The following is a 20,950-nucleotide window of genomic DNA, read 5'->3' on the forward strand; positions in this document are numbered from 1 at the left end:
TCTAGACACAATCAGATTCCTTGCTTCCAATGGAACAAGAATTGTAGAATGTCTAGCTAATATGAAGTGAACTAATTCAATATGACATAAATATAAAATTTTTATATATTGATTATTTTGTTAACTGATTAACGTATTTGGATGAAACTCCTCCAAACAATGTGCAATTCCAAGGCAATGAAAACAAATTGTGAATATATAGGCTGTGTGGAAAAAAAGTAAACCTAATGCTTAAAATTCGAAAGCAGAAGTTAAAAACTCTAAAATTAAAAAATGACTAATCAAGACTAACAAAAGCACAAACTAAAAGTTAACTGATACGAGGTGCAAGAAACACATTCACCGTCTGAACATATCACATTTATACTCCAATATAACAGATAATGTCCGCTTCAACGTTTCCAAGGTCTAAGCATTCAAAACAGTCACACAAAACCCCAACAAAGGGCATTTGTATGCCTTATTACGTATGCAAGCCTAAATGTGAAGGCAATGTCAGAATTTCGACCTGTTTACAGTGAATATCACCCTCAACCCGGTGCAAATCTACAGGTGATAAGAGCCATTGATTCACACGGGGGAATTTTCCCAGCAGGCCTCAGTAACTGCTGAACAACCTCAAAAACACTAAACACAGCACAAAATGTGTAACATTAGCTTTTTAACACAATAATTAGGATTTAGCCAATGCTTACAAAAAAGTACTGTAGGGCTGCCACGGTATCAGATACTACTAGTCAGTACAGTACAGGCCTGATTATCATTCATAACATCGTATTTACATGTTATTCTTAAGTATTTAAATAACATGGCATGTTACTAAACTATATACAAGTAGCTAGTCTAAAAATACCATGGTGTATTTTGTAAACGAAAGAAAGCAGTAAACAGCAAACCCTGTGTGTAACGCTAAATGAGTGGCCATTGCTAAGGATGGTGACAGGGAACACTTAAAATCGCTTATTTAACACCAAATTACACGAATATTTAGTCAAAATGCAGTGGAAATTAGTACCTCAATATGTTGAAATGTCAACCCACCGCTTCACAACAAAATATTAGACGTAATGAGTATGAATTAACTGTCTGACAGACTCGTTTCGCTTAACGTACCTGGGTTCAGGAAGGATGATTTTCTTGCTCGCGCGGGCCGCTGGAGTCGATTTGCTCTTCTCCATCGCCATCAGGTAGCTGACATCGGCGAGAACCGCTTCGAGGTCCGCCATCTTCGAGCCCTTTGGGTCGAACCGAGTCGCTAACGGTACCAGAACCGGCCGTGAGGGGGGGACGTGAGGGGACGGTGGGCGGACTCAGCACGAGACGAGCGCGGGAGCTGAGGTGATGATGATGGTGATGATGATGCGCGAGAGAGGCGCGAACATCTATCCCAGCCTCAGTTCTTTTATTATCGTTTTTATTTTTCCAGAAGTCTCTCAGAAATCAACCATCGTGGCTGAAAATAGACGAAAAAAGCAGAAGGAAAAAAAAAAGAAAAGAAAAAATCCACCCTGAAAATCTATAGGTTGCTTATCTATGAAGCAACGTCGCTTTCAGGTCTAACGTACTGGAGTTGCAGAAATGGCTTCTTGTTTCAGAGAGGAGAAATATATGTGCATGGCATCACCCACAGGTCCGGAAATTATCAAAAACAATGATAATTCTAGATGGGGATAACGATAATATCGATTAATCGAACCCCCCATCCAGCACCCACCCCCTTTGGGTGAGTTTAACGCGAACCTGCCGGTGTACCGACCATCAAAAAATGACATGCAAGTTAATTTAAGCCACCGGTCTGTGCAGATAAATGGAAATAACGGGCTGGTTAACTACAAATATATGCAAGCTGGCCAGTCAGTGTCACAAATGGATGATGCTCAAATCAAAACGTCGATGCAATCCCGTTAAAACCAATAAGACGTAGAACATAAGTCGTAAACGAGCAGACAAGACGATCTTCTTACAGGGCGCTAAAATAAAGCAAGCCAGCTCGCTGCAAAACTGACAAATCCCCAATGCATGAAAATGGACGCCGATATTTTCCTGTTCAATCACATTAACCAGTTGACAGCACGCACACAGATCACATACAATAAGGGTAATATGTATCCTCCTCTTCTTAAAAGGCGGAAAGATGGTGGAAATATGAAGCCCAATGGTTGGAGAAACATAAATAATGGCTATCGATGCGACACGAGCAGCTGGATTGTTTTCTGGGTATCCAAAAAGCATTCAAGATCTAAACAACACATGCATGCGTGAAAATATCCAGCTAATATCACAAACAAATCCTCATTTTTGTGGTTCGATGGTTGAGATCTGCCTGTCACTCCTCTTGCTGGTCTTAGAAGTCCATTAAAGAGACACAATTAAACTAGATGCGTTTCGATGTGGCAAGTCCATCGCCTCTTGCAATGCAGTTTTCCTCTTAAACTGGATTTGCTTGCTCGTCAATTTATTTATGTAATGAGAGGTGTGCTCTAAGCACACACAAAAAAAAAACGGCTGAGATACTGCTCTACTGTAACCTACAGATGAGAGGGGGGGCGCTAGAAAAGGAAATAAGCAAATGTGAACGAAAGCAATCCGAGTTTCCTTTTTCTAAAAAAAAAAAAATAAGTCGCGATGGTGCCACAAAACGTGGTCAGATGAAACTGCAAGACAGGGATATACACATAAAAACACAGCTACTGTGATTTAGTTGTGAATAAAAAAAAAACACACAAAAATAAAGTTCACTCTGAAATCTCTGCGCTTGATCTCTTGCGGAACTTCATGTGCACGCGTCTCAAACTCAAGCTCACACAGACGAAACGATAAGAAATACGACGTGGATTTTAACCCCGACACGCTTCGTTCAGAGGTTTCAAATGTACTTTCTTCCAAAAGAAGGAAGATTTGGATTTTTCGATGTTACTGTCGAGAGAAAGCACTCTTTTCGTTTCCATCCGTGTTTGGGTCGCAGATCCAAGTCTTCATCTCTTCCGACATCGCTCAACAAAAACACTATATCCGTCCATATATAACACTCCAGTCCGATTCCGCTCAGCTCCTCCGGGAGAGAGTGCTTCTTGAGGGTTCCCTGCGGTTAATCCAGATGGGAATACACGGCTATTTTCTTGTTTTAGTGCTTGTGGTGAGCTGAGCCCCACGGCGCGTCGTGAAGTGAAATTCAGGCTTTTCTGAGAGCTGCACTTCCTCCCAGCGGCCGAGTCGCAAAACAAGGAACCGGAGCACGAGGCGGAGCTGGACTCCAGCAGAGCACAGACTTTCCTTTTGATTTTATTCAGTGACGCTTTTTTTGTTCGAGTTGTTTTAGTGCCTTTTGTTATGCTTAATATTATACATATGCTCTCTCTCTTTAAATAAAAGCGTCTGCTAAGTGACTAAAAGCGTAAAAAACGAAGTACGTAAAAAAAGAGTACTACGGCGAAGGCTTGTGTTATGCATATTAAATAGATCCTGCTGACGTTGCTTAGTAACCTTCCTGAAGCGGCCAGTCACGTTACCTCATTAATATTCATAAGTCGAACCTTCCCCATAGAAGGATTTTTCATTCGCCGTCTGAATAGCGCCCTCTCACTTTTCAGCAAATCAGCAAGGCGTACTGGCGCACGTCATCGTGCGTAATTAATATTCATGAGCCGTGCCTACATCATAGTAGCGAAGTGTAGTGGCTGCGCCATGTTATCTAAATAAAAATCGTTGTGTAAGCGCATCCCACCTCTTTTATCAACAATGCATCAACAAAAAAGCAGTTCTTTTTTTTCTTTTTTTTTTGTTTGGGTTTCTCCTTTCAGTTCCTGGTCATAGGATTTAATCTGACAAACAATTATATTTAAACCCACTTCTGGGAACAAGTTAAGTCACCTCATTGGCTTATTTTGTTTCTCATTAAAGCTGATCATTTTATTGCACGCCTTATTTATGATCGTGTGGCTTGTAGGTTTATTGCTCCCTCTGGCGGAAAACTTGTGAAAGTGCATTTTACATCCTAGGGATAGTTCAGCCAAAAATACAAATTCTGTCATGATTTAATCACCCTCAGGTTGTTGTGAGCTTCTTTCTTCTGTTGAGCACAAAATTATATATTTTAAAGAATGCTGGTAACCAAACAGTTGACGGTAGCCATTGACTTAAAGGTACAAAAGCTGTCACTGGGGCGGTACCTTTTCAAAAGGTACACTTTTGTACCTATTAAGTTCAAATATGTACGCTTTAAGTACTAATATGCATCTTTAAGGTACCAAAATGGACCTTTTAGGTTCAAACATGTACCTTTTGAAAAGGTACCGCCCCAGTGACAGCTTTTGTACCTTTATTTCTGAGTGTAGGGGGAAAAAAACATTGAAGTAAATAGGTAAATTTGGTTACCAACATTCTTTCAAATTTCTTCATTTGTGTTCAACAGAAGAAATAAACTCATACATCTGATGACATAATTTAAATTTTTGGATCAAAGATCCTTTTAAAAAGGAAGTTTTTGAGCCAAAACAACTTATATAACCCGTTTCAAAGAATTTGTACTAAAAGGCACAGCATTTAATATTTTTTCATTTGTTTGAAAGTGTCCAAAATCCCTCAATGTTGCTCTGGGGTTTTAATAAATGCACTCTTTTTTTTGGACACAGATTTATTACAGGAGGTCAGTGAGGTTTAAGAAAGACAGTTTATTTAGCATCGGGCTGAAAGGGGCGTGAGAGTTTTTGCAAGGAGAGGGGCGAGGAGAAATCTGTTACTGCTGGATACGGCGGATGGACTGGATCTGAGGGGTCTGGCAATGGGAGCCAAACTCCTTGAAGTATTTGTACTCCCCACAGTGGCGGTCACACTCCATGATGTACTGGTATCCACGATATCCAGGGAACTGGTAGCACACGAACCTGTTGCGTGCGGATCGAAGAACAGACAGCGTTGAATGAAAATGCGAAAGGAAAAATGACACAGAAGAAGCCAAACAGATACTCACGCTCCGGACTGAACACGCATAGAGCCCACTTCATTGTTGCACCATCCCATAGCCTGAAGAGAGGGGTAGTCGTCACTGAGCTCTCCCTTGCGGCCCAGATAGTTCTCCCTCTCATAGATAGTCATTCTGCACTCCCTGTGGTTCTGGATGGAGTTATATTAAACATAATGTCAGCCACTGACCAAAATGTTAATTGCAATCAAAACCAATGCAAAATGAGGTCAGATAAGGCAGGTTGGGTCAGTGATGTACGAAGTGGTTTTAAAGCTTTGTGAACTTACAGCGCAGGAAATGGGTCTAAAAGAGGTCATTCTCTCGATGTGGTAAGCATTGCTTCCTCCAAAGGCATCGCACTGAGGATACTCGCCACGCTCCAGCACAAACTGGTGACCCTGGTAATTTCCGTGCTCGTAGCCGACCCACCTGAAGACAAACACGGGTTAAACCTCGGCTGAACTTGTGTGCCACAGTGTTGTTATTATTGAATACTAAAGCTATCTTCTTAATTAAAATAAAGCTGAAATTAAATATACATTTTAGATTAAAAAACTTGGCCTTGGCAACTAAATGAAATCAAATATGTTAAAATAACTAAAACTGTACAAAAAAAATTAATTAAAATTAAAGAATAGTTTTAAAAAAAGACAAAAGCACATAACAAAATTACTAAAAACTTGAGCTACATTTAAAATGAAAACAGAGAATTAAAAGCGAATGCAAAATATTATATATATATAATACACTGAAAGAACACTCAATTTCACAAATAATTACAAAGTAACATATAGGAAATTTTGAAGTAGAAAGACTGAAATAATATCCTTGTAAAACATACTCCCATAGTATTATCAAAAATGTTTTATTTACAACTATTAAAAATCGTTTTCATTTTTTTTTTTAATTAAGCTGAAATAAAATCAAATATAAATATTAGATTAGAAAAAAATTAAAGCTTAAACAAAAATTCAAGAAAATAGAAACAAATAGAAATGCCTTGACAGCTAACTGAAATGAAATCAGTTTAATTTGAAGTGCTAAAATGGCTATAAGTGAAATAAAAGAAATTAATTAGGACTTAAAAGAAATATCAAACAAAAAAATTAACAAAAAAGACAAAAGCACACACAAAAAATACTAAAATGTAAGCTAAAATGAAAATGAAAACTTCAAATATAAAAATAAAAGCAAATATTAATAAATACTTTAATGGTATATATTATATCATGTATGATTTACTCAGAAATTGCTAGTAAATTTCCCAAGTAATTACAAATTGAGTTAGACTTGAGTTAGAAAAACTGAAATAGTATTTTCTTGAAAAACATACTCGAAGTAAGTACCGTGGAAAAATCATCTTTTACTAAAACAACAATGAATGTGGCATCAGTTTGTGGATAAACGCATGACCGTTTCATTTCAGACTGTCCTTGTACATCAAAACATGTTCTTAAGTGACCTGCTTGTTCAAATTAAGGTTACATAAATAAAATGCCACATGGAATAAGGACACGCTTGTTAAACAAAACCCCTACCGACCAAGAATCACGATTACTATTGCTCATGCTTAGTGATTTTAACAAACCATTAACCCCAACTTCTGCCACTTAACCAGCACTGTTAGTAATACCACATGAACGATAGCTCAAATTGAACAGATGGACTCACCTGAGCCACATCCAGAGATCTGAATATCATCTAAACTGTTGATGTTGATTTTGGCCTTAGAGAGCATGTTTTTAATGTGAGTGAAGGGTCAGATCACGTTTTTTCTGACATGGAGACTCAGCTATAGCAGAGATAATTGGCACAAACCTCAGGAATTACGTAAACTATCAAACAAAGAGATTGGAGAAAACACTCACGCTCCGCTCTCCACTCTCAATGAGCGCACGCTCTCGAAACCGAACTCCATGACATTGCAGCACTCTGAAGTGAACTCATGGTGACGACCCTGGAAACACTCCTCGTCGTACACGATGATCTGGAAGACAGAGGTTGGGCACCTTTAAGAATTTCGAGGGCACAATTAAAGACTTGCATGTTGGGGAAAAGGCCAAATGGGATGTGAAGCAGCAGTTACTCAACACCAGCGGATACATTTGAGGAAATATACTATCAAATTATAGCAAAAGCGTCCAGATAATAACATTCCTGGAGCACTTTTCGGACTCATGTAAGATCCCTTGGAAAACAACAGCTTGCTTTGGAGATCTTGATGAGTGACAGCATAGTGTCAAGTATGCGCTGAAAAAAATTGGCATGTATTGGAAATTGCAAGTAAATTTCATTGCAAAGAACTAAACATGAAATTAGAAAAACAAAAATACCTTTTTCTTGTAAAATGTACTTCAATATATTTGTTTGATTTACATCTTTGAAAAATCTGAGCATTTTTACTCAACAATTGCTAGTAAACTTCATAATTACAAATAAATGACAAGTAATACATAGAATTAATGTGAACTTTTGGAGGGGAAAAACTGAAATAGTTTTTTTTTTTTTAAATGTACTTCAGTAATCATTGTTTGATTTACAACTTTGAAAAAAAAAGTAAATTTTCTCTCAGAAATTGCTAGTAAGTTTCACAAACAAATGACAAGTGAAACATTGAATTAATGTCATATTTAGAAGCAGAAAAACTAAAATATTCTTTTTCTTGTAAAATGTATTTCAATCATTTTTGTGATGATTTTGTAAATTTCAAGTAAATTTCACAATTACAAAGAAATGGTAATACATTGGATTAAATGTGAAGTTTTGAAGCAGAAAAACTTAAATAGTATTTTCTTGTAAAATGCACTTATTGTAAAATAGTATTTTTAAAAAATATATATTTTTAAAAGTTACTAAAACTTAAAAAAACTCAAAAATACTTAAACTTAGTACACAAAATTAAAAGCAAATGCAAAATATTAATAAATGCTTTATATTATTATATAATACACTAAAAATGGTGTATATTAATTTTCAATTACAAATAAATGACAAGTAACACATTGAATTAACTAACATTTTGGAGTGTAAAAAAACAAACTGAAATAGTATTTTCTTCTAAAATAATCAATAATATTTTTTCTTTTTCATTAACAACTTCAAAAATTTTTTTTTTTTTTTTACAGCATACCTTCCAATGGCCAGAGAACTTGGTGCAATGGTGAGTCATCTCGTCTGCTTGAAAACAAAGAGCAAGTTGATACAAACAGTTCAAAGTTCCAGATTAAACATAGAATTAGTCTATGAAACTTCACTAAAGATAATAGTGATGACAAATCAACATCCCATACCTCTCACACACGCATCTGAATTAGACTAAATGAGACTTCACATTAGCACGGTCTGACTATGTGCTCTGTTTTTGAGTTATTCTCGAGTTATCGGACCAAACAGGAAGGCCTCTCTAATAGAAGCCGAGGCCTGTGGCGGTGTAAACGTATGAGGGAGGTGGGGGGACAGACAACGGGCCCGTAGCGGAGAAGAACTCACCTCGCTTCGATGCCCTTGGGACGTCCTGATGTGAGAGTGAAAGCTGGGCATGTGCATGTACCCTTTTAAAGCCTCCCCTGGCAAAGGGCCCAGTAAAAGCCCCGGCTCAGCAGCGAGGGAGGGGCCTGCCATTGTCCAGCTGACAAAGGAGGGGTTAAATCTATACAGCTGGAGAAGTGCAAACGCCACACTATCCCCGCCTGGATCCAGGCCTGGACGCTCGGACCTGGACACACGCGAGTCACATGCACATATGTGTTAAGGGCCAACGTGGATCTGAGACGGTGCATGTGCAGGGGGAGATGTGCTGGTCTTGGACCTGTTCCATATATGACGCTCTTGTTTTGGTTCGGCGAATGCATTGAAAATAATGATTGACAGCAGAGGAGGTCTACAGTGATGCTGTGAAGATGTGATACACCTACAGTAAATACCATAATAAAAGATTTGAAACTATTCTAAAGTATTCAAATTTACACAATGATATATTTAGCTTTTGTACAATAATGTACAGTTTTAAAATAACCCCTGTTTGTGGCCCAGGATAATCAGGTAAATCAAAATTATAGATAACCTTTAAATATTTTGAGGAAAATAATTGATCTTGGTCTCTATTTTTTAATAGTTCGGAGATGTGAAAACAAAAAGTGAAAAAAGCTATTTACATGCATTAAACAAAAAATAAAATAAATAAATAAACATTTATTAATCATCTTCACCTATATATTATATTGATCAAGTTTTTTTTCTCAGATGAACCTCTATGACCTAAATTAATTACGTGTGATTTGTAAATCATGTTAACCTCTAAAAATGTAATGTGAAATGTAAATGCTATATAAGTCTGATGCATTTTACAATAGCTTTGCATGTTCTCTCTGAAAATTGGCTTTTGGTAAGACTCTTATGCAAAAAATACAGTAAAAACAGTAATATTGTGAAATAATATTACAATTTAAAATAACAATTTTCTATTTGAATAGGCTATATTTTAAAATGTAATTTATTTCTGTGACGCAAAGCTGAATTTTCAGTATCATTACTCCAGTCTTCAGTGTCACATGATCCTTCAGAAATCATGCTAATATGCTGATTTGCTGCTCAAGAGACATCTATTATTATTGTAAAAATATTGAAAACTGCTGTGCTGCTTAATATGTTTTTGGAAACAGCATTAGTTTGAAAATAGAAATCTTTTGTAACATTATAAATGTCTTTACTGACACTTTTGATAAATTTAATGTGTTCCTGCTAAATAAAAGCATTCATTTCTTTCAAATAAACATCTTACTGGCTCCAAACATTTGAATGGTGTTATATGTTATTGCTATATTTTACAGTTATCTATCTATCTATCTATCTATCTATCTATCTATCTATCTATCTATCTATCTATCTATCTATCTATCTATCTATCTATCTATCTATCTATCTATCTATCTATCTATCTATCTATCTATCTATCTATCTATCTATCTATCTATCTATCTATCTGCCATGTCCATCATAGTCTCACAAACTCTCTGCAGTTCCATCTCCAACCACAAGAGAAACCCTGACAGACATTTTTAACCACTCCAGATTATTTTTAGTTTTAATCAATAAATACAGAATTCTGGCCTTCATAAACATTGCAGGAATGTACTTTAAAATGAGAAAAAAAAAAAGGAATTTTTTTTTGACTGTGACAAAACAATTTTAATAACAACAACAACAGCAACAATAATAATACATTTAATATAGCACATTTCAAACATAAAATGCAAGCAAAAAAAATCACGTCAGAATATAAAAAAATATTTATTATATACAATAAGATAGATGAAAACTGTAAGGCTTCTATAAAGCTAAAGCATGTTAAGGTTTGTACACTGCTCTTTATTTATCCCTGTGCTTTCAAAGGTTATTGCTAATCATTGAGTGAGTCAGAGTAAGGAGAGGCTCTCAGAAGATACATTGCAGTTGTTACAGGGCTATTGCAGCATTAATTTGAGAAGATTGTAGCCATATATCTCATAACGCATGTTCAAAGTGTGCCTGTGAGACTGTGCAACTCCATGTGGGATCCTTCTGTTGCATAACAAGCTCGTTCTGTGTCTGCTGTCACACATACTGTACCAAGACACAAACACAACCTACAAGATGCCATTGAAAATGTAATATTACTGTAAGCCTAAAAATCATGAGAATCTGAATGACTGGGATCAAACCATTAATAGATGTCAGATATGGATTTTAATATGGACAACATTATGTAGCAATAATAATAATGAACACAATATATAAAATTTTCTTATGGCCAATAATAATAATAATAATATAATAATAAAATAAAATAAAAATAATAGTAATTAACTTTTAAGCATTAAACCTAAAAATATATTATAAAAATTATATATATTTGTGTGTGTGTGTGTATATATACTGTATATATATATAAAATGTATATTTAAAACATTAAAATATATTAAAAATAAAAACGATGTATAAATTAATTACAAATAATAAATTAATAACAAAATAATTAATAATAATAATAATAATAATAATAGTAATAATAATAGTGTATTAAACCTAAAAATATATTATAAAAATTATATATATTTGTGTGTGTGTGTGTATATGTATATATATATATATATATATATAAATATAAAATAAAATAAATATATATAAAATGTATAATTAAAACATTGAAATATATTAAAAATTAAAAAATGATTTATAAATTAATTACAAATAATAAATTAATAACAAATTAATTAATAATAATAAATAATAATTGAATAACAATAAAATAAAATAATAATAATAAAAATATATATTAGATATTGTAATACATTTGAAATCATAGTGTAACTCAGAGTGCAAACATCACAGCGTGTATTTCTTGTGAAACTCAAGCAAAGTCAGAGAGCACATTAGAGAGCAGAGTAAAGTGGATTAGGATCACGTGACCTCTGACCTGCATGCATACCTCTCGTCCATATGTAGCCTATAGCATAGAGCACCGGCTAAGAGGGAAAGTGCCATTGTCAGGGCTTTTCATTGACAGTAAAATGCTTACGGGCGCTGCGGGGAGAGCCTTCTGGGCTATGCGATGACCCTGCGGCTTTGGCACAGGCAAAGTCTGATGACGACGGGTTTCTATTGTACGCCGAGCGCCTCTGTACTCCCCTTGCCAGGGTATAAAAGTTAGAGCACTGGTCAGAGGGGGCCAGCACGAGCCAGCCATCCCAGCACAGCTGTACTCAAGCAGGTAAGAGCCCAGGTAAAACGGATACAGCAAAAGCTGAGTCCCTTCACCGTCTCACGGATCTAGTAGGGAATTGCCCTGGATTCACTGGTTTTTCAGGGATTGGAACCATTTGAAATGTGAAGCCCAAACCGTACCATCCCTAACATTCAACCCCTGTCCCACAACACCAGTCCCACATGGATGTTCTGGAGTATACGCACCAGTTTCAAACCTCATGACATTTTCCCACCCTTTGCTCTTTTCTCACAGACGTTCTTGAACCCCTTCATCATGTCTCAGACCGCCAAGTCCGCCACCAACCAGGGCACTGACGCCAAGGACAAGGGAGCTCCCGCCCCTGCCGCCACCAGCAAGGCTTCCAAGACCGGAGAACCTGGATTCACGGGTAACTACAAAGTAAGTATCTGTGTTCCACTGGTTTAAGGGATCGGATTTTGCCAGACAGACCACGTACAGACACTGTGATTAGCACGAAACCTACACTCTTAAAAGTAAAGTATCTTTACTGGAATCTATGGTTCACAAAGAACCTTTAAAATCCATTGCCACAAAGGTTCTTTATAAAATGATCTTCACTAAATGTTCCCAATTAGTTATTTTTTTTACTTCTATCATTCCATGAAGAACGCTTAACATCTATGGAACCTCCATCGCGCAAAAAGTTCTTTGTAGTGGAAAAATATTCTTTAGATAGTTAAACAATACTTCACACTAAGAAGATTTGTTATTTTAATAACGGTTCTCTTAAAAGGTTCTGAAGAACCTTATTGGCTTCTATAGTTCCATGAAGAGCCTTCAACATCCGTGGAAACTTTCCATTGTGCAAAAGGTTCTTTATAATAGAAAAAGTTCTTCGGGGAACCCAAAATGTTACTTTTATGGCATCGCTGCAGAAAGATCCTTTTGGAAACTTTATTTTTAAGAGCATCCACAAAATCAGGCTAATTTGTGAAATGTAAGTGGGAAGCCTGGTCATGGTCTGCTTCTTCTTCTCCTGCAGATCTTCCTGTTCGACCAGGAGAACTTCCAGGGCAGGATGATGGAGGTCCAGAATGAGTGCACGAACGTTTGTGAACGCGGAATGGACAGAGTCCGCAGTATCATTGTTGAGTGCGGCCCGTAAGTCATGGATATTTTCTAATGTGGATGGGGAAAACAAGATACTACTATAGTTTATATTAGTATTTTGACTTCCTTTTTATTTTATTTTGTCGTTAAACTTTTAGTAATTTTGTCATTTTTTTATTATTATTTTGAACATGCCTATATAGCTTTTACTCGTTTTTATTTCTCTTATTGCATAAAGTTAAACTAAATGAAAATGACACTTTTTAAATATTTTAAAAATGAGTATTTTCACTTTTTCAGTTTCAGTTTTCTAAACTATAACCCTGAGCTATATCTAGCTGGTACCATCCTTTTCCCTCCGTACTCATGCTGTCATCCCTCCGTCCCTCTTTTTTTTTTTTTCCTCGTCCACTGTCTGGTACACATCTGTCCCTGCTGTCCATGTCTTCAGCTTTGTTGCCTTCGAGCAGAATAACTTCCGTGGCGAGATGTTCATCCTGGAGAAGGGCGAGTATCCTCGCTGGGACACCTGGTCAAACAGCTACCGCAGTGATTGTCTCATGTCCCTCAGACCCATCCGCATGGTAGGACACTTGGGAGGGTGTCGCAACTTCTCCTTATTGAATTCAAATGCATGTTGCTAACTGGTCCAAATGCCTACAGGACCCCATGGAGCACAAGATCTGCCTGTACGAGCTGTGTGACTTCCAGGGCAACAAGATGGAGATCCAGGAGGATGACGTGCCAACCCTGTGGGCGCATGGCTTCTGCGACAGAGTGGGCAGCGTGAGGGTTCCCGGTGGAGCGTGAGTACCGAAACAAAACCTCAACTAACGGCTAACAGCAATGCTATCCCATGTTTTACACACTCTTTTCCTCTTTTCGAAGTTGGGTGGGATACCAGTACCCCGGCTACAGGGGCTACCAGTATCTGTTTGAGTGCGGCGACTACAGACACTACAACGAGTTTTGCGCCTTCCAGCCTCAGATTCAGTCCATGCGGCGTGTGAGGGACATGCAGTTCCACCAGCGCGGCTGCTTCAATCTGACCGCCGCTAAACAGTGAACTCACCCCGCTGCGCTCCTGTAGCATAGCGACTAGCCTTCTCATGGCGCTTTTTATCCCCGTACCTCCCCCTTTTCTCTGACTCCTCCCCCCAGAATAGATTCATTTAAATTGTCCCGGACATCTAACTGACTTTTTATGATGCCAGTAATAAACATGTTTTGGAAAAACAAAAAAGCTGACTTCTCATGTTATTCTTTTCTAACATTTAAAGGACTTAAATACACACATATAGGCTACAATTTAATACACAATTCACTCAACAACAACAACAACAAAAAAAATTCAGGGAAAATTCAAATATTCAAAATATCTTAATTTTGCTAATAGAGCTATTTTCTTTTAACAGAATTCTCATGGGAAATATATTCCATAATTTGAACATAATGTGTATTATATAGGGTTAATTATATGTTTTAAATATAGCATTTAAATATAAATCTTATCTTTATAAATATTTATGTAATATTTAATTTTGATTTTATGATATATGTATTTTATAATATACATTTATATTTCATTTAAACTCAAAGAAATCAGAAGTAGAGATTAATAATTTAACTTAAACTCAACTGAATAATTTAAAAAACTTATCAGATTAAGCATTAGTATTGCAATATATACAGTTTTTTAATTAATATGTATCATGATTTCATCATTTCTTTATAGAGTGAGACGTTAATTTATTTAGACATTTAAAATGAATATAAATCAATTAAATAACACAAAATTCAAATGTATATTTAATTTTCATCTCTAATAAAACTTAAAATCTAATAAAATAAATTAATAAAATAAAATGTCTGCGCTACGTCATGATCACATGACCCGGCCGGCCACTACACCGCTTCCTGTTTGCGTGCTGTTGCGAAAGCAGATACATCAGAGCCAAGATGGCGGCGCTTTTCAAAGCACGGAGAGGTCAGTAGTGTTCGCTACTGATTATTACTGTATGTTTACAGCAGTGTCACTCGCAGCTCATGAGCGACTCTGCGAGCATGTAATATGCAGCTAGTTTATTAAAGAGACCAATGCAGAGTGATTCTAAGTCTGTTGAATATTAACGTAGATCATAATCTCAACCTTTTATATGACGCTGTTTCGGTTAGGTCTAAAGTTAAATTAATAAACTAACTAGTCAATAAATAGAATAAGAATAATCACGTGCTTACCTTATTAAAATTCACTTGAAATAGATTCTCCATGATTAGGCACGAACACGTCTGACATATGAAATGTTATTAGTTTGCTGTGTTCGTGTTGTTTTGGATGGTTTATTGTCATATGTGGGGTTAATCTTTACCCTGACAGCTGACTGTTTCATTCAAAACAAATGTCATTCAGAGCAAACAGTGCAAACTACTGCTGGTTTCTTAAAGAAATGCACGCGTTATGCATTCTGAGTTAATTTACAGAAGCACAATTCTACAACTTTAATGCATTTTTCTCATTATAGCTATTTTGGATGGTGTGAAAGCGCACAATGACCTTTTACCTACTTTTACTCTGCAGGTTCTGCGCATGCGCATAAACTCACTTTACTACAAACATAAAAATAACTCCGTTTTTTAAAATGTTCAGTTTTTTTTTAAAGTAAATCAGTTTTTTTTTTTTTATTATTATTGTAAAGTAAATCAGTTTTTTTTTTTTTTTTATTATTGTAAAGTAAATCAGTTTTTTTTTAAATTATGTTATAATGTTTTTATTGTGTTAGTTAGCTGTATTTTTTTTTAGTTATTTTTTAACCTAATCAAAATAACCCAACTGCAATTGAAAAACAAACAAACAAAAAAAAAAACATTATTTTTGAAAATTGTTAAAAACAGAGTTATCTGTTTTTGCAAATGAACTCTTCATATGTTACTAGTGAAATACGAGTGTATGTATATATAAATTAACATATATATATATATAGTTTTCTTGTACACAAGCCAAGGAAGTTTCATGATTTTCTTTATCTTACTTTGTAAATACTGTAATTAAATATTTTTTACTGATTAGATTATGTTGCAATTTATGCAGTTTTTATTGTCATGTATCTATGCTTTCACTGCTTTATAATTGACTTATTTTTTTCTGAATCACATTTATGTTGCAGTTTTGTTTTCTCATTATTCATTTAGTAATTGTATACAGTATGTTACTATCATCTTCTTTTGTGTACTTCTCAGCTCTGGGCACGGCGGCAGGCCGTGGCGTTCGCTGTTTGAGCCAGCTTGCAGAGCTGCCAGAGTTGCATCAGATGATGAGGCAGACATGTAGGGATTACGCTCAAAAAGAACTTGCGCCAATCGCTGCTCAGCTAGACAGAGATCACAAGTTCCCAGCCAAGCAGGTAAAAGGAACTTGAGCCAAACTGTGTTTTGATCCGAGCATTTGAAGATGATTGTGTTTGGTTTTTTTAACGGTGTAGGTAAAAGAACTGGGAGCGATGGGTGTCATGGCTGTAGAGGTACCAGAGAGTCTGGGCGGAGCTGGGATGGATTATCTGGCGTACTGTCTGGCTGTGGAAGAGCTCAGCAGAGGATGTGCATCGACCGGAGTCATCGTCAGTGTGAATAATGTGAGTCCCCTTTTATTCTGTGAGTCACTGAATTCTGTTGAATCTGTTTAAGTGCACATTTAAAACTTCAATCTGTATTTGAACATATACGGTTAAACAGTGAATTCATGCAATGACTAAAGAACTCGTGCAATTAATAGCAAAAAATATATATTTTCAGGTATATTTTTAAATATTTAAAAAATGTCCAAACATATTTTGCTAAATATACAATTCCAGTCTTCCAATTCTACACCATGTTTTGGATAAATTCAAATTATATTTAGAAAAATATAGTTTTGAGACATTTTATTTATATATATATATATTAGTGCTGTCAAACGATTAATTGCATCCAAAATATTTTTTTATTATTTTTTTTACATAATATGTGTGTACTGTGTATATTTATTATATATAAATATACATACATGCGTGTATATATTTAAGAAAAATATGTTATGTTTATATATTAAATATATTATATATAATATAAATTACATTACATTACAAATATTTTCAAAATATATACTGTATGTGTGTGTATTTGAATATATAATAAATATACACAGTACACACATATATATTTCAAATAAATGTTGTTCGTTTGAACTTTCTATTCATCTTGGATAGTATCCTGAAAAAACATGACATTTTCCACAAAAATATTAAGCAGCGCAACTGATTTCAACATTGATAATAATAGTATCAAGCATTAAATCAGCATATTAGAATGATTTCTGAAGGATCATGTGACACTGAAGACTGGAGTAATGATGCTGAAAATTCAGCTTTGCATCACAAGAATAAATTACATTTTAAAATATATTAATATAATTCACAATTTTACTGTTTTTACTGTATTTTTGATCAAATAAAAATCTTTGGTGAGTGTAAAAAAATGTCAATCCTTCCCATTATGCTAACTTTATTTATGTATTTTTGTGTACTATACACATTATATGTATGTGTATATATATATATATATATAGAGAGAGAGAGAGAGAGAGAGAGAGAGAGAAATAGAAAGTTAGCCCATTGGGAGAGATTGTCTTGTCATTGGCGTTAAGTTATATTATATATATATATATATATATATATATATATATATATATATATATATTAGTGCGACGCGATTAATCGCATCCAAAATAAATGTTTTTGTTTACATAATATATGTATGTGTGCTGTGTATATTTATTATTGTATATATAAATACACACACATGCATGTATATATTTCAGAAAAATTTGTTATTTTTATATATTAAATATATTTATTTATAAAATTAATTATATGAATATAAATATAGACATGTAAGTACATGTAAATATTTTCAAAATGTGTGTGTATTTATATATACACATTACAAATGTATCCTTTTCATTATCATTTAGCTGAGATTTAATTCTGCATGTGATCGAATTGCTGTGTTTTAGTCTCTGTACCTAGGTCCAATTCTGAAGTTTGCCACAGAAGAACAGAAAAAGCAGTGGATTACTCCCTTCACCACGGGGGAAAAAGTGGGCTGTTTTGCTCTGAGTGAGCCAGGTAAACACAGCTGCGGTTCCTTGAGATTATAAACACAGGTGCATGGTTATACTCCAATTATGAAGCCTTATATTGAGATGATTTCATTTATACTCTACATCTATAGATCCATAGAGTTGCCATGTTTACGCTAACATCAGTGAGAGCTTGTTTTTATCTTCGTGTGGTCTGAAATGTAAAGGAAACGGCAGCGATGCAGGTGCGGCGTCAACACTGGCACAGCAGGAGGGAGACGAGTGGGTTCTGAACGGAACCAAAGCCTGGATAACCAACTGCTGGGATGCTTCCGCCACCGTCGTTTTCGCCACAACAGACAAGAGCTTAAAACACAAGGTTCGTGTGCGACGAATGAACTGATTTGAAAAAGAACTGATTTTTTTTATCATTTCATAAAAATGTAAAGAGCTGAAATTGTTTTGATTTGATGTATTCATAGGGTGAATAGGGAATTTTCAAATGAAAAAAGACATTATTTATTTACTTCATTGTTTTATTTTACTTAAAAATCAGGGAATTAGTGCCTTCCTAGTGCCGATGCCTCATCCAGGGTTGTCTTTAGGGAAGAAAGAAGACAAACTGGGAATTCGAGCTTCATCGACTGCCAATATCATTCTGGAAGACTGCCGCATCCCACTCGGCAACATGCTGGGAGAGCGCGGAATGGGCTTTAAGATTGCAATGGTATGATTTTTTGACTGTACTACTGCACTAAAGCATAAAAATAGCACAATAGTTCCTCCCGAAAAACAATGCTACAGCCAGTTATTCTACTTTGAAATGTGTGTTCCGTGTTGGAATCGCTGCTTTTGTTTTGGTCTGTGTGTGTGATTCCAGCAACTGACAGTTTACTCAATAGTATTTCGGCACCCCGTGTTTCCAGATGGTGGAAAACACAGCGTGTAGCAACCGTGGAAGCCAACAAATAAACTGGGTCATTCATTGCAGATTCTACCTGACCTAAAAAGCCTAAGCATCCATCTAAAAACCTCTATGACCAGAAGCATATTAAAATGCAGATTCATCACAGTTTCTGTTGCGTGTCGTCAATCTGGCAACCCGTGTGAGTGTCGAGTCTAAGGAGGAGGGGGAGATTCCCCTTTCTGTCAAACTAATTTTATTGGACTGTCCAGCTTTTAATGTATGTAGAAAACTCTTATGAACTCACATAGAGTTATTTAGTATAATTTTGCCCGAAAAAATGATCATATGTTAATGTAAAAAATCTTGTGTTTGGTTTTTATTGTATTTGTTATGCTTGTATTTTTTAAATTGTTTTTGCCATGAAAATAGATGCTGGCATTAAATAAAAATATACTACTAAGGAAGAAGGGTAACTCTCTTCAATATTTTAAATTTGGAACGCAGTACCATTTCAACCTTTGTCAGTTACTGTATAAAGTTATAAAACTAAAGCTCTTTCACATTTGCATTTTATTTGCTTTGTTTATGTGTGATTTAATGCAGCTGTTTTGTATCCCACAGCAAACTCTAGACAGCGGGCGGCTTGGTATCGCAGCACAGGCTCTTGGTATCGCTCAGGCGGCGCTGGACTGCGCGGCTGATTACGCTCATAAAAGAACAGCTTTCGGCGCTCCGATTGGGAAACTGCAGGCGATACAGGTGATATACTGACTATAACTCACCGCAAACACTCCCTGTGTGACATACAGAGGGAAAGCGGAACGCTTTAGTGTTTTCATCTTTCATCTGGGATGATTCAGCTGCTGACGCTTCTCTATAAATGTCTCTTTCAGTTTAAACTGGCAGACATGGCCTTGGCCATAGAGAGCGCTCGACTGCTCACCTGGAAAGCTGCAATGCTGAGAGACGCAAAGAAACCTTTTACTAAGGTTAGTCTGTTTTCTCAGAACTGTTTATGGTAAATGTGCTTAAACTTGGGGATTAGTGGGTAAATAAAAAGATCATAAAAATGTGTGTTTGTTTGTTCTGCAGGAAGCTGCTATGGCTAAACTGGCTGCATCTGAGGCTGCTACGTTTGTGTCCCACCAGGTAATCATCAAATAGATACTTTATGTCTAGACCTTTCATACTGTAGATGCACTAAGATGAGTGTTTTGTTGAAATGTGAAGGCCATCCAGGTGCTGGGCGGGATGGGTTACGTCACAGACATGCCTGCTGAGAGACACTACCGCGACGCTCGCATCACAGAGATCTATGAAGGCACCAGCGAGATCCAGAGGTTAGTCATTGCCAACAACATTCTCAAAGAATATCAACAGTAGGAGAGCTGATGTTCACGTTACGACACCGTGCCTGGATTGGCTGATCCGGTCGGTCACAGATCTCAGGACTGGATTACTGTGACTGGCCACTGAAGATGTATTAACGTTGCTGTATCACAGATTGAGCGACACAAAACTGTTTGAAGTGCATTTTCTCATTTGTGCCACAAGAGTACAGTAGAGAGTCTGGACCTTTTGCCTTTGTATAGGACTTTGTAAGGACTAATCTTCACTTGGAATTTCAATGCATATCTGATTGTACATAATGAATTTTATGCATTTTAAAACATATAATGATATCAAATTTTAATATTAAGTTGTTTTATTGTAACACACCTTATTGTAATTCTAAGATTTCTCTGCAGCAAATGTTCTGATGATATAATTTGGTTTTAATCTTGGTTGGAGGGAAATTGTTTATTGAACTATTTGAGGATATTGAAACGGCTTGCATGCACTGGTACATGTTCAAGTTGTTTCTTTGATCAGAATATGATGCAAACATAAATAATACAATGCTGAAATGAAGAACCATTTGCTTCAAAAGTCTTGAGATCGCTAGTGAAAAAGATTCTGTTTTGTCTAATTAATAATAAAATAAATGCCATTACCTGCATACAAATTTGTGTGAAAATTGAACTGAAAAAATGCAAATGTTCAGAATATAAAATATTTATTTTACAGAATTTCTGTTTTATGTTTTTGTTTGTTTCCAGATTTAAGTAAAAAAAACATTTTTGCATATATTTCAAAAATTAAAATAACTTG

General features: G+C 35.8%; 4 protein-coding genes across 9 annotated transcripts in view; 2 read left to right on the forward strand and 2 right to left on the reverse strand.

The window, feature by feature from the left end:
• Window positions 1-3,370, reverse strand: part of grk3 (G protein-coupled receptor kinase 3) — a 52,984-nt gene extending 49,614 nt beyond the window's left edge. The window contains exon 1 of the mRNA XM_058788782.1: window positions 1,114-3,370. Coding sequence (XP_058644765.1) covers window positions 1,114-1,226 — 113 coding nt within the window. The 5' untranslated portion in view covers window positions 1,227-3,370. The remainder of the gene's footprint in view (window positions 1-1,113) is intronic.
• Window positions 3,371-4,656: 1,286 nt separating this feature from the next.
• On the reverse strand, window positions 4,657-15,344 carry cryba4 (crystallin, beta A4). 6 transcript variants are annotated; one of them, XM_058789054.1, is made up of 6 exons: window positions 15,018-15,344; window positions 8,094-8,137; window positions 6,832-6,950; window positions 5,251-5,392; window positions 4,970-5,112; window positions 4,657-4,883 (listed from the first exon to the last, which is right to left on the reverse strand). In XM_058789054.1, exons 2-6 carry the CDS (start codon window positions 8,130-8,132, stop codon window positions 4,736-4,738), a joined length of 591 nt encoding a protein of 196 aa, XP_058645037.1. In that variant the 5' UTR covers window positions 8,133-8,137; window positions 15,018-15,344; the 3' UTR covers window positions 4,657-4,735. The 6 variants fall into 6 exon arrangements, with proteins under 6 accessions (XP_058645037.1, XP_058645041.1, XP_058645039.1 ...); XM_058789058.1 differs by having other exon boundaries at window positions 8,094-8,140; XM_058789056.1 differs by having other exon boundaries at window positions 8,094-8,678.
• crybb1 (crystallin, beta B1) lies at window positions 11,307-13,910 on the forward strand. Its single transcript, XM_058789061.1, has 5 exons — window positions 11,307-12,107; window positions 12,712-12,830; window positions 13,231-13,363; window positions 13,443-13,585; window positions 13,668-13,910. Exons 1-5 carry the CDS (start codon window positions 11,892-11,894, stop codon window positions 13,843-13,845), a joined length of 789 nt encoding a protein of 262 aa, XP_058645044.1. The 5' UTR covers window positions 11,307-11,891; the 3' UTR covers window positions 13,846-13,910.
• Window positions 14,687-20,868, forward strand: acads (acyl-CoA dehydrogenase short chain). The gene is made up of 10 exons (XM_058789052.1): window positions 14,687-14,766; window positions 16,017-16,180; window positions 16,259-16,408; window positions 17,827-17,938; window positions 18,120-18,271; window positions 18,449-18,619; window positions 19,421-19,558; window positions 19,693-19,788; window positions 19,892-19,948; window positions 20,030-20,868. Exons 1-10 carry the CDS (start codon window positions 14,739-14,741, stop codon window positions 20,180-20,182), a joined length of 1,221 nt encoding a protein of 406 aa, XP_058645035.1. The 5' UTR covers window positions 14,687-14,738; the 3' UTR covers window positions 20,183-20,868.
• Window positions 20,869-20,950: the final 82 nt, after the last annotated feature.

Source organism: Onychostoma macrolepis, chromosome 10, assembly GCF_012432095.1.
Source record: "Onychostoma macrolepis isolate SWU-2019 chromosome 10, ASM1243209v1, whole genome shotgun sequence".
Lineage (NCBI taxonomy): Eukaryota > Metazoa > Chordata > Actinopteri > Cypriniformes > Cyprinidae > Onychostoma > Onychostoma macrolepis.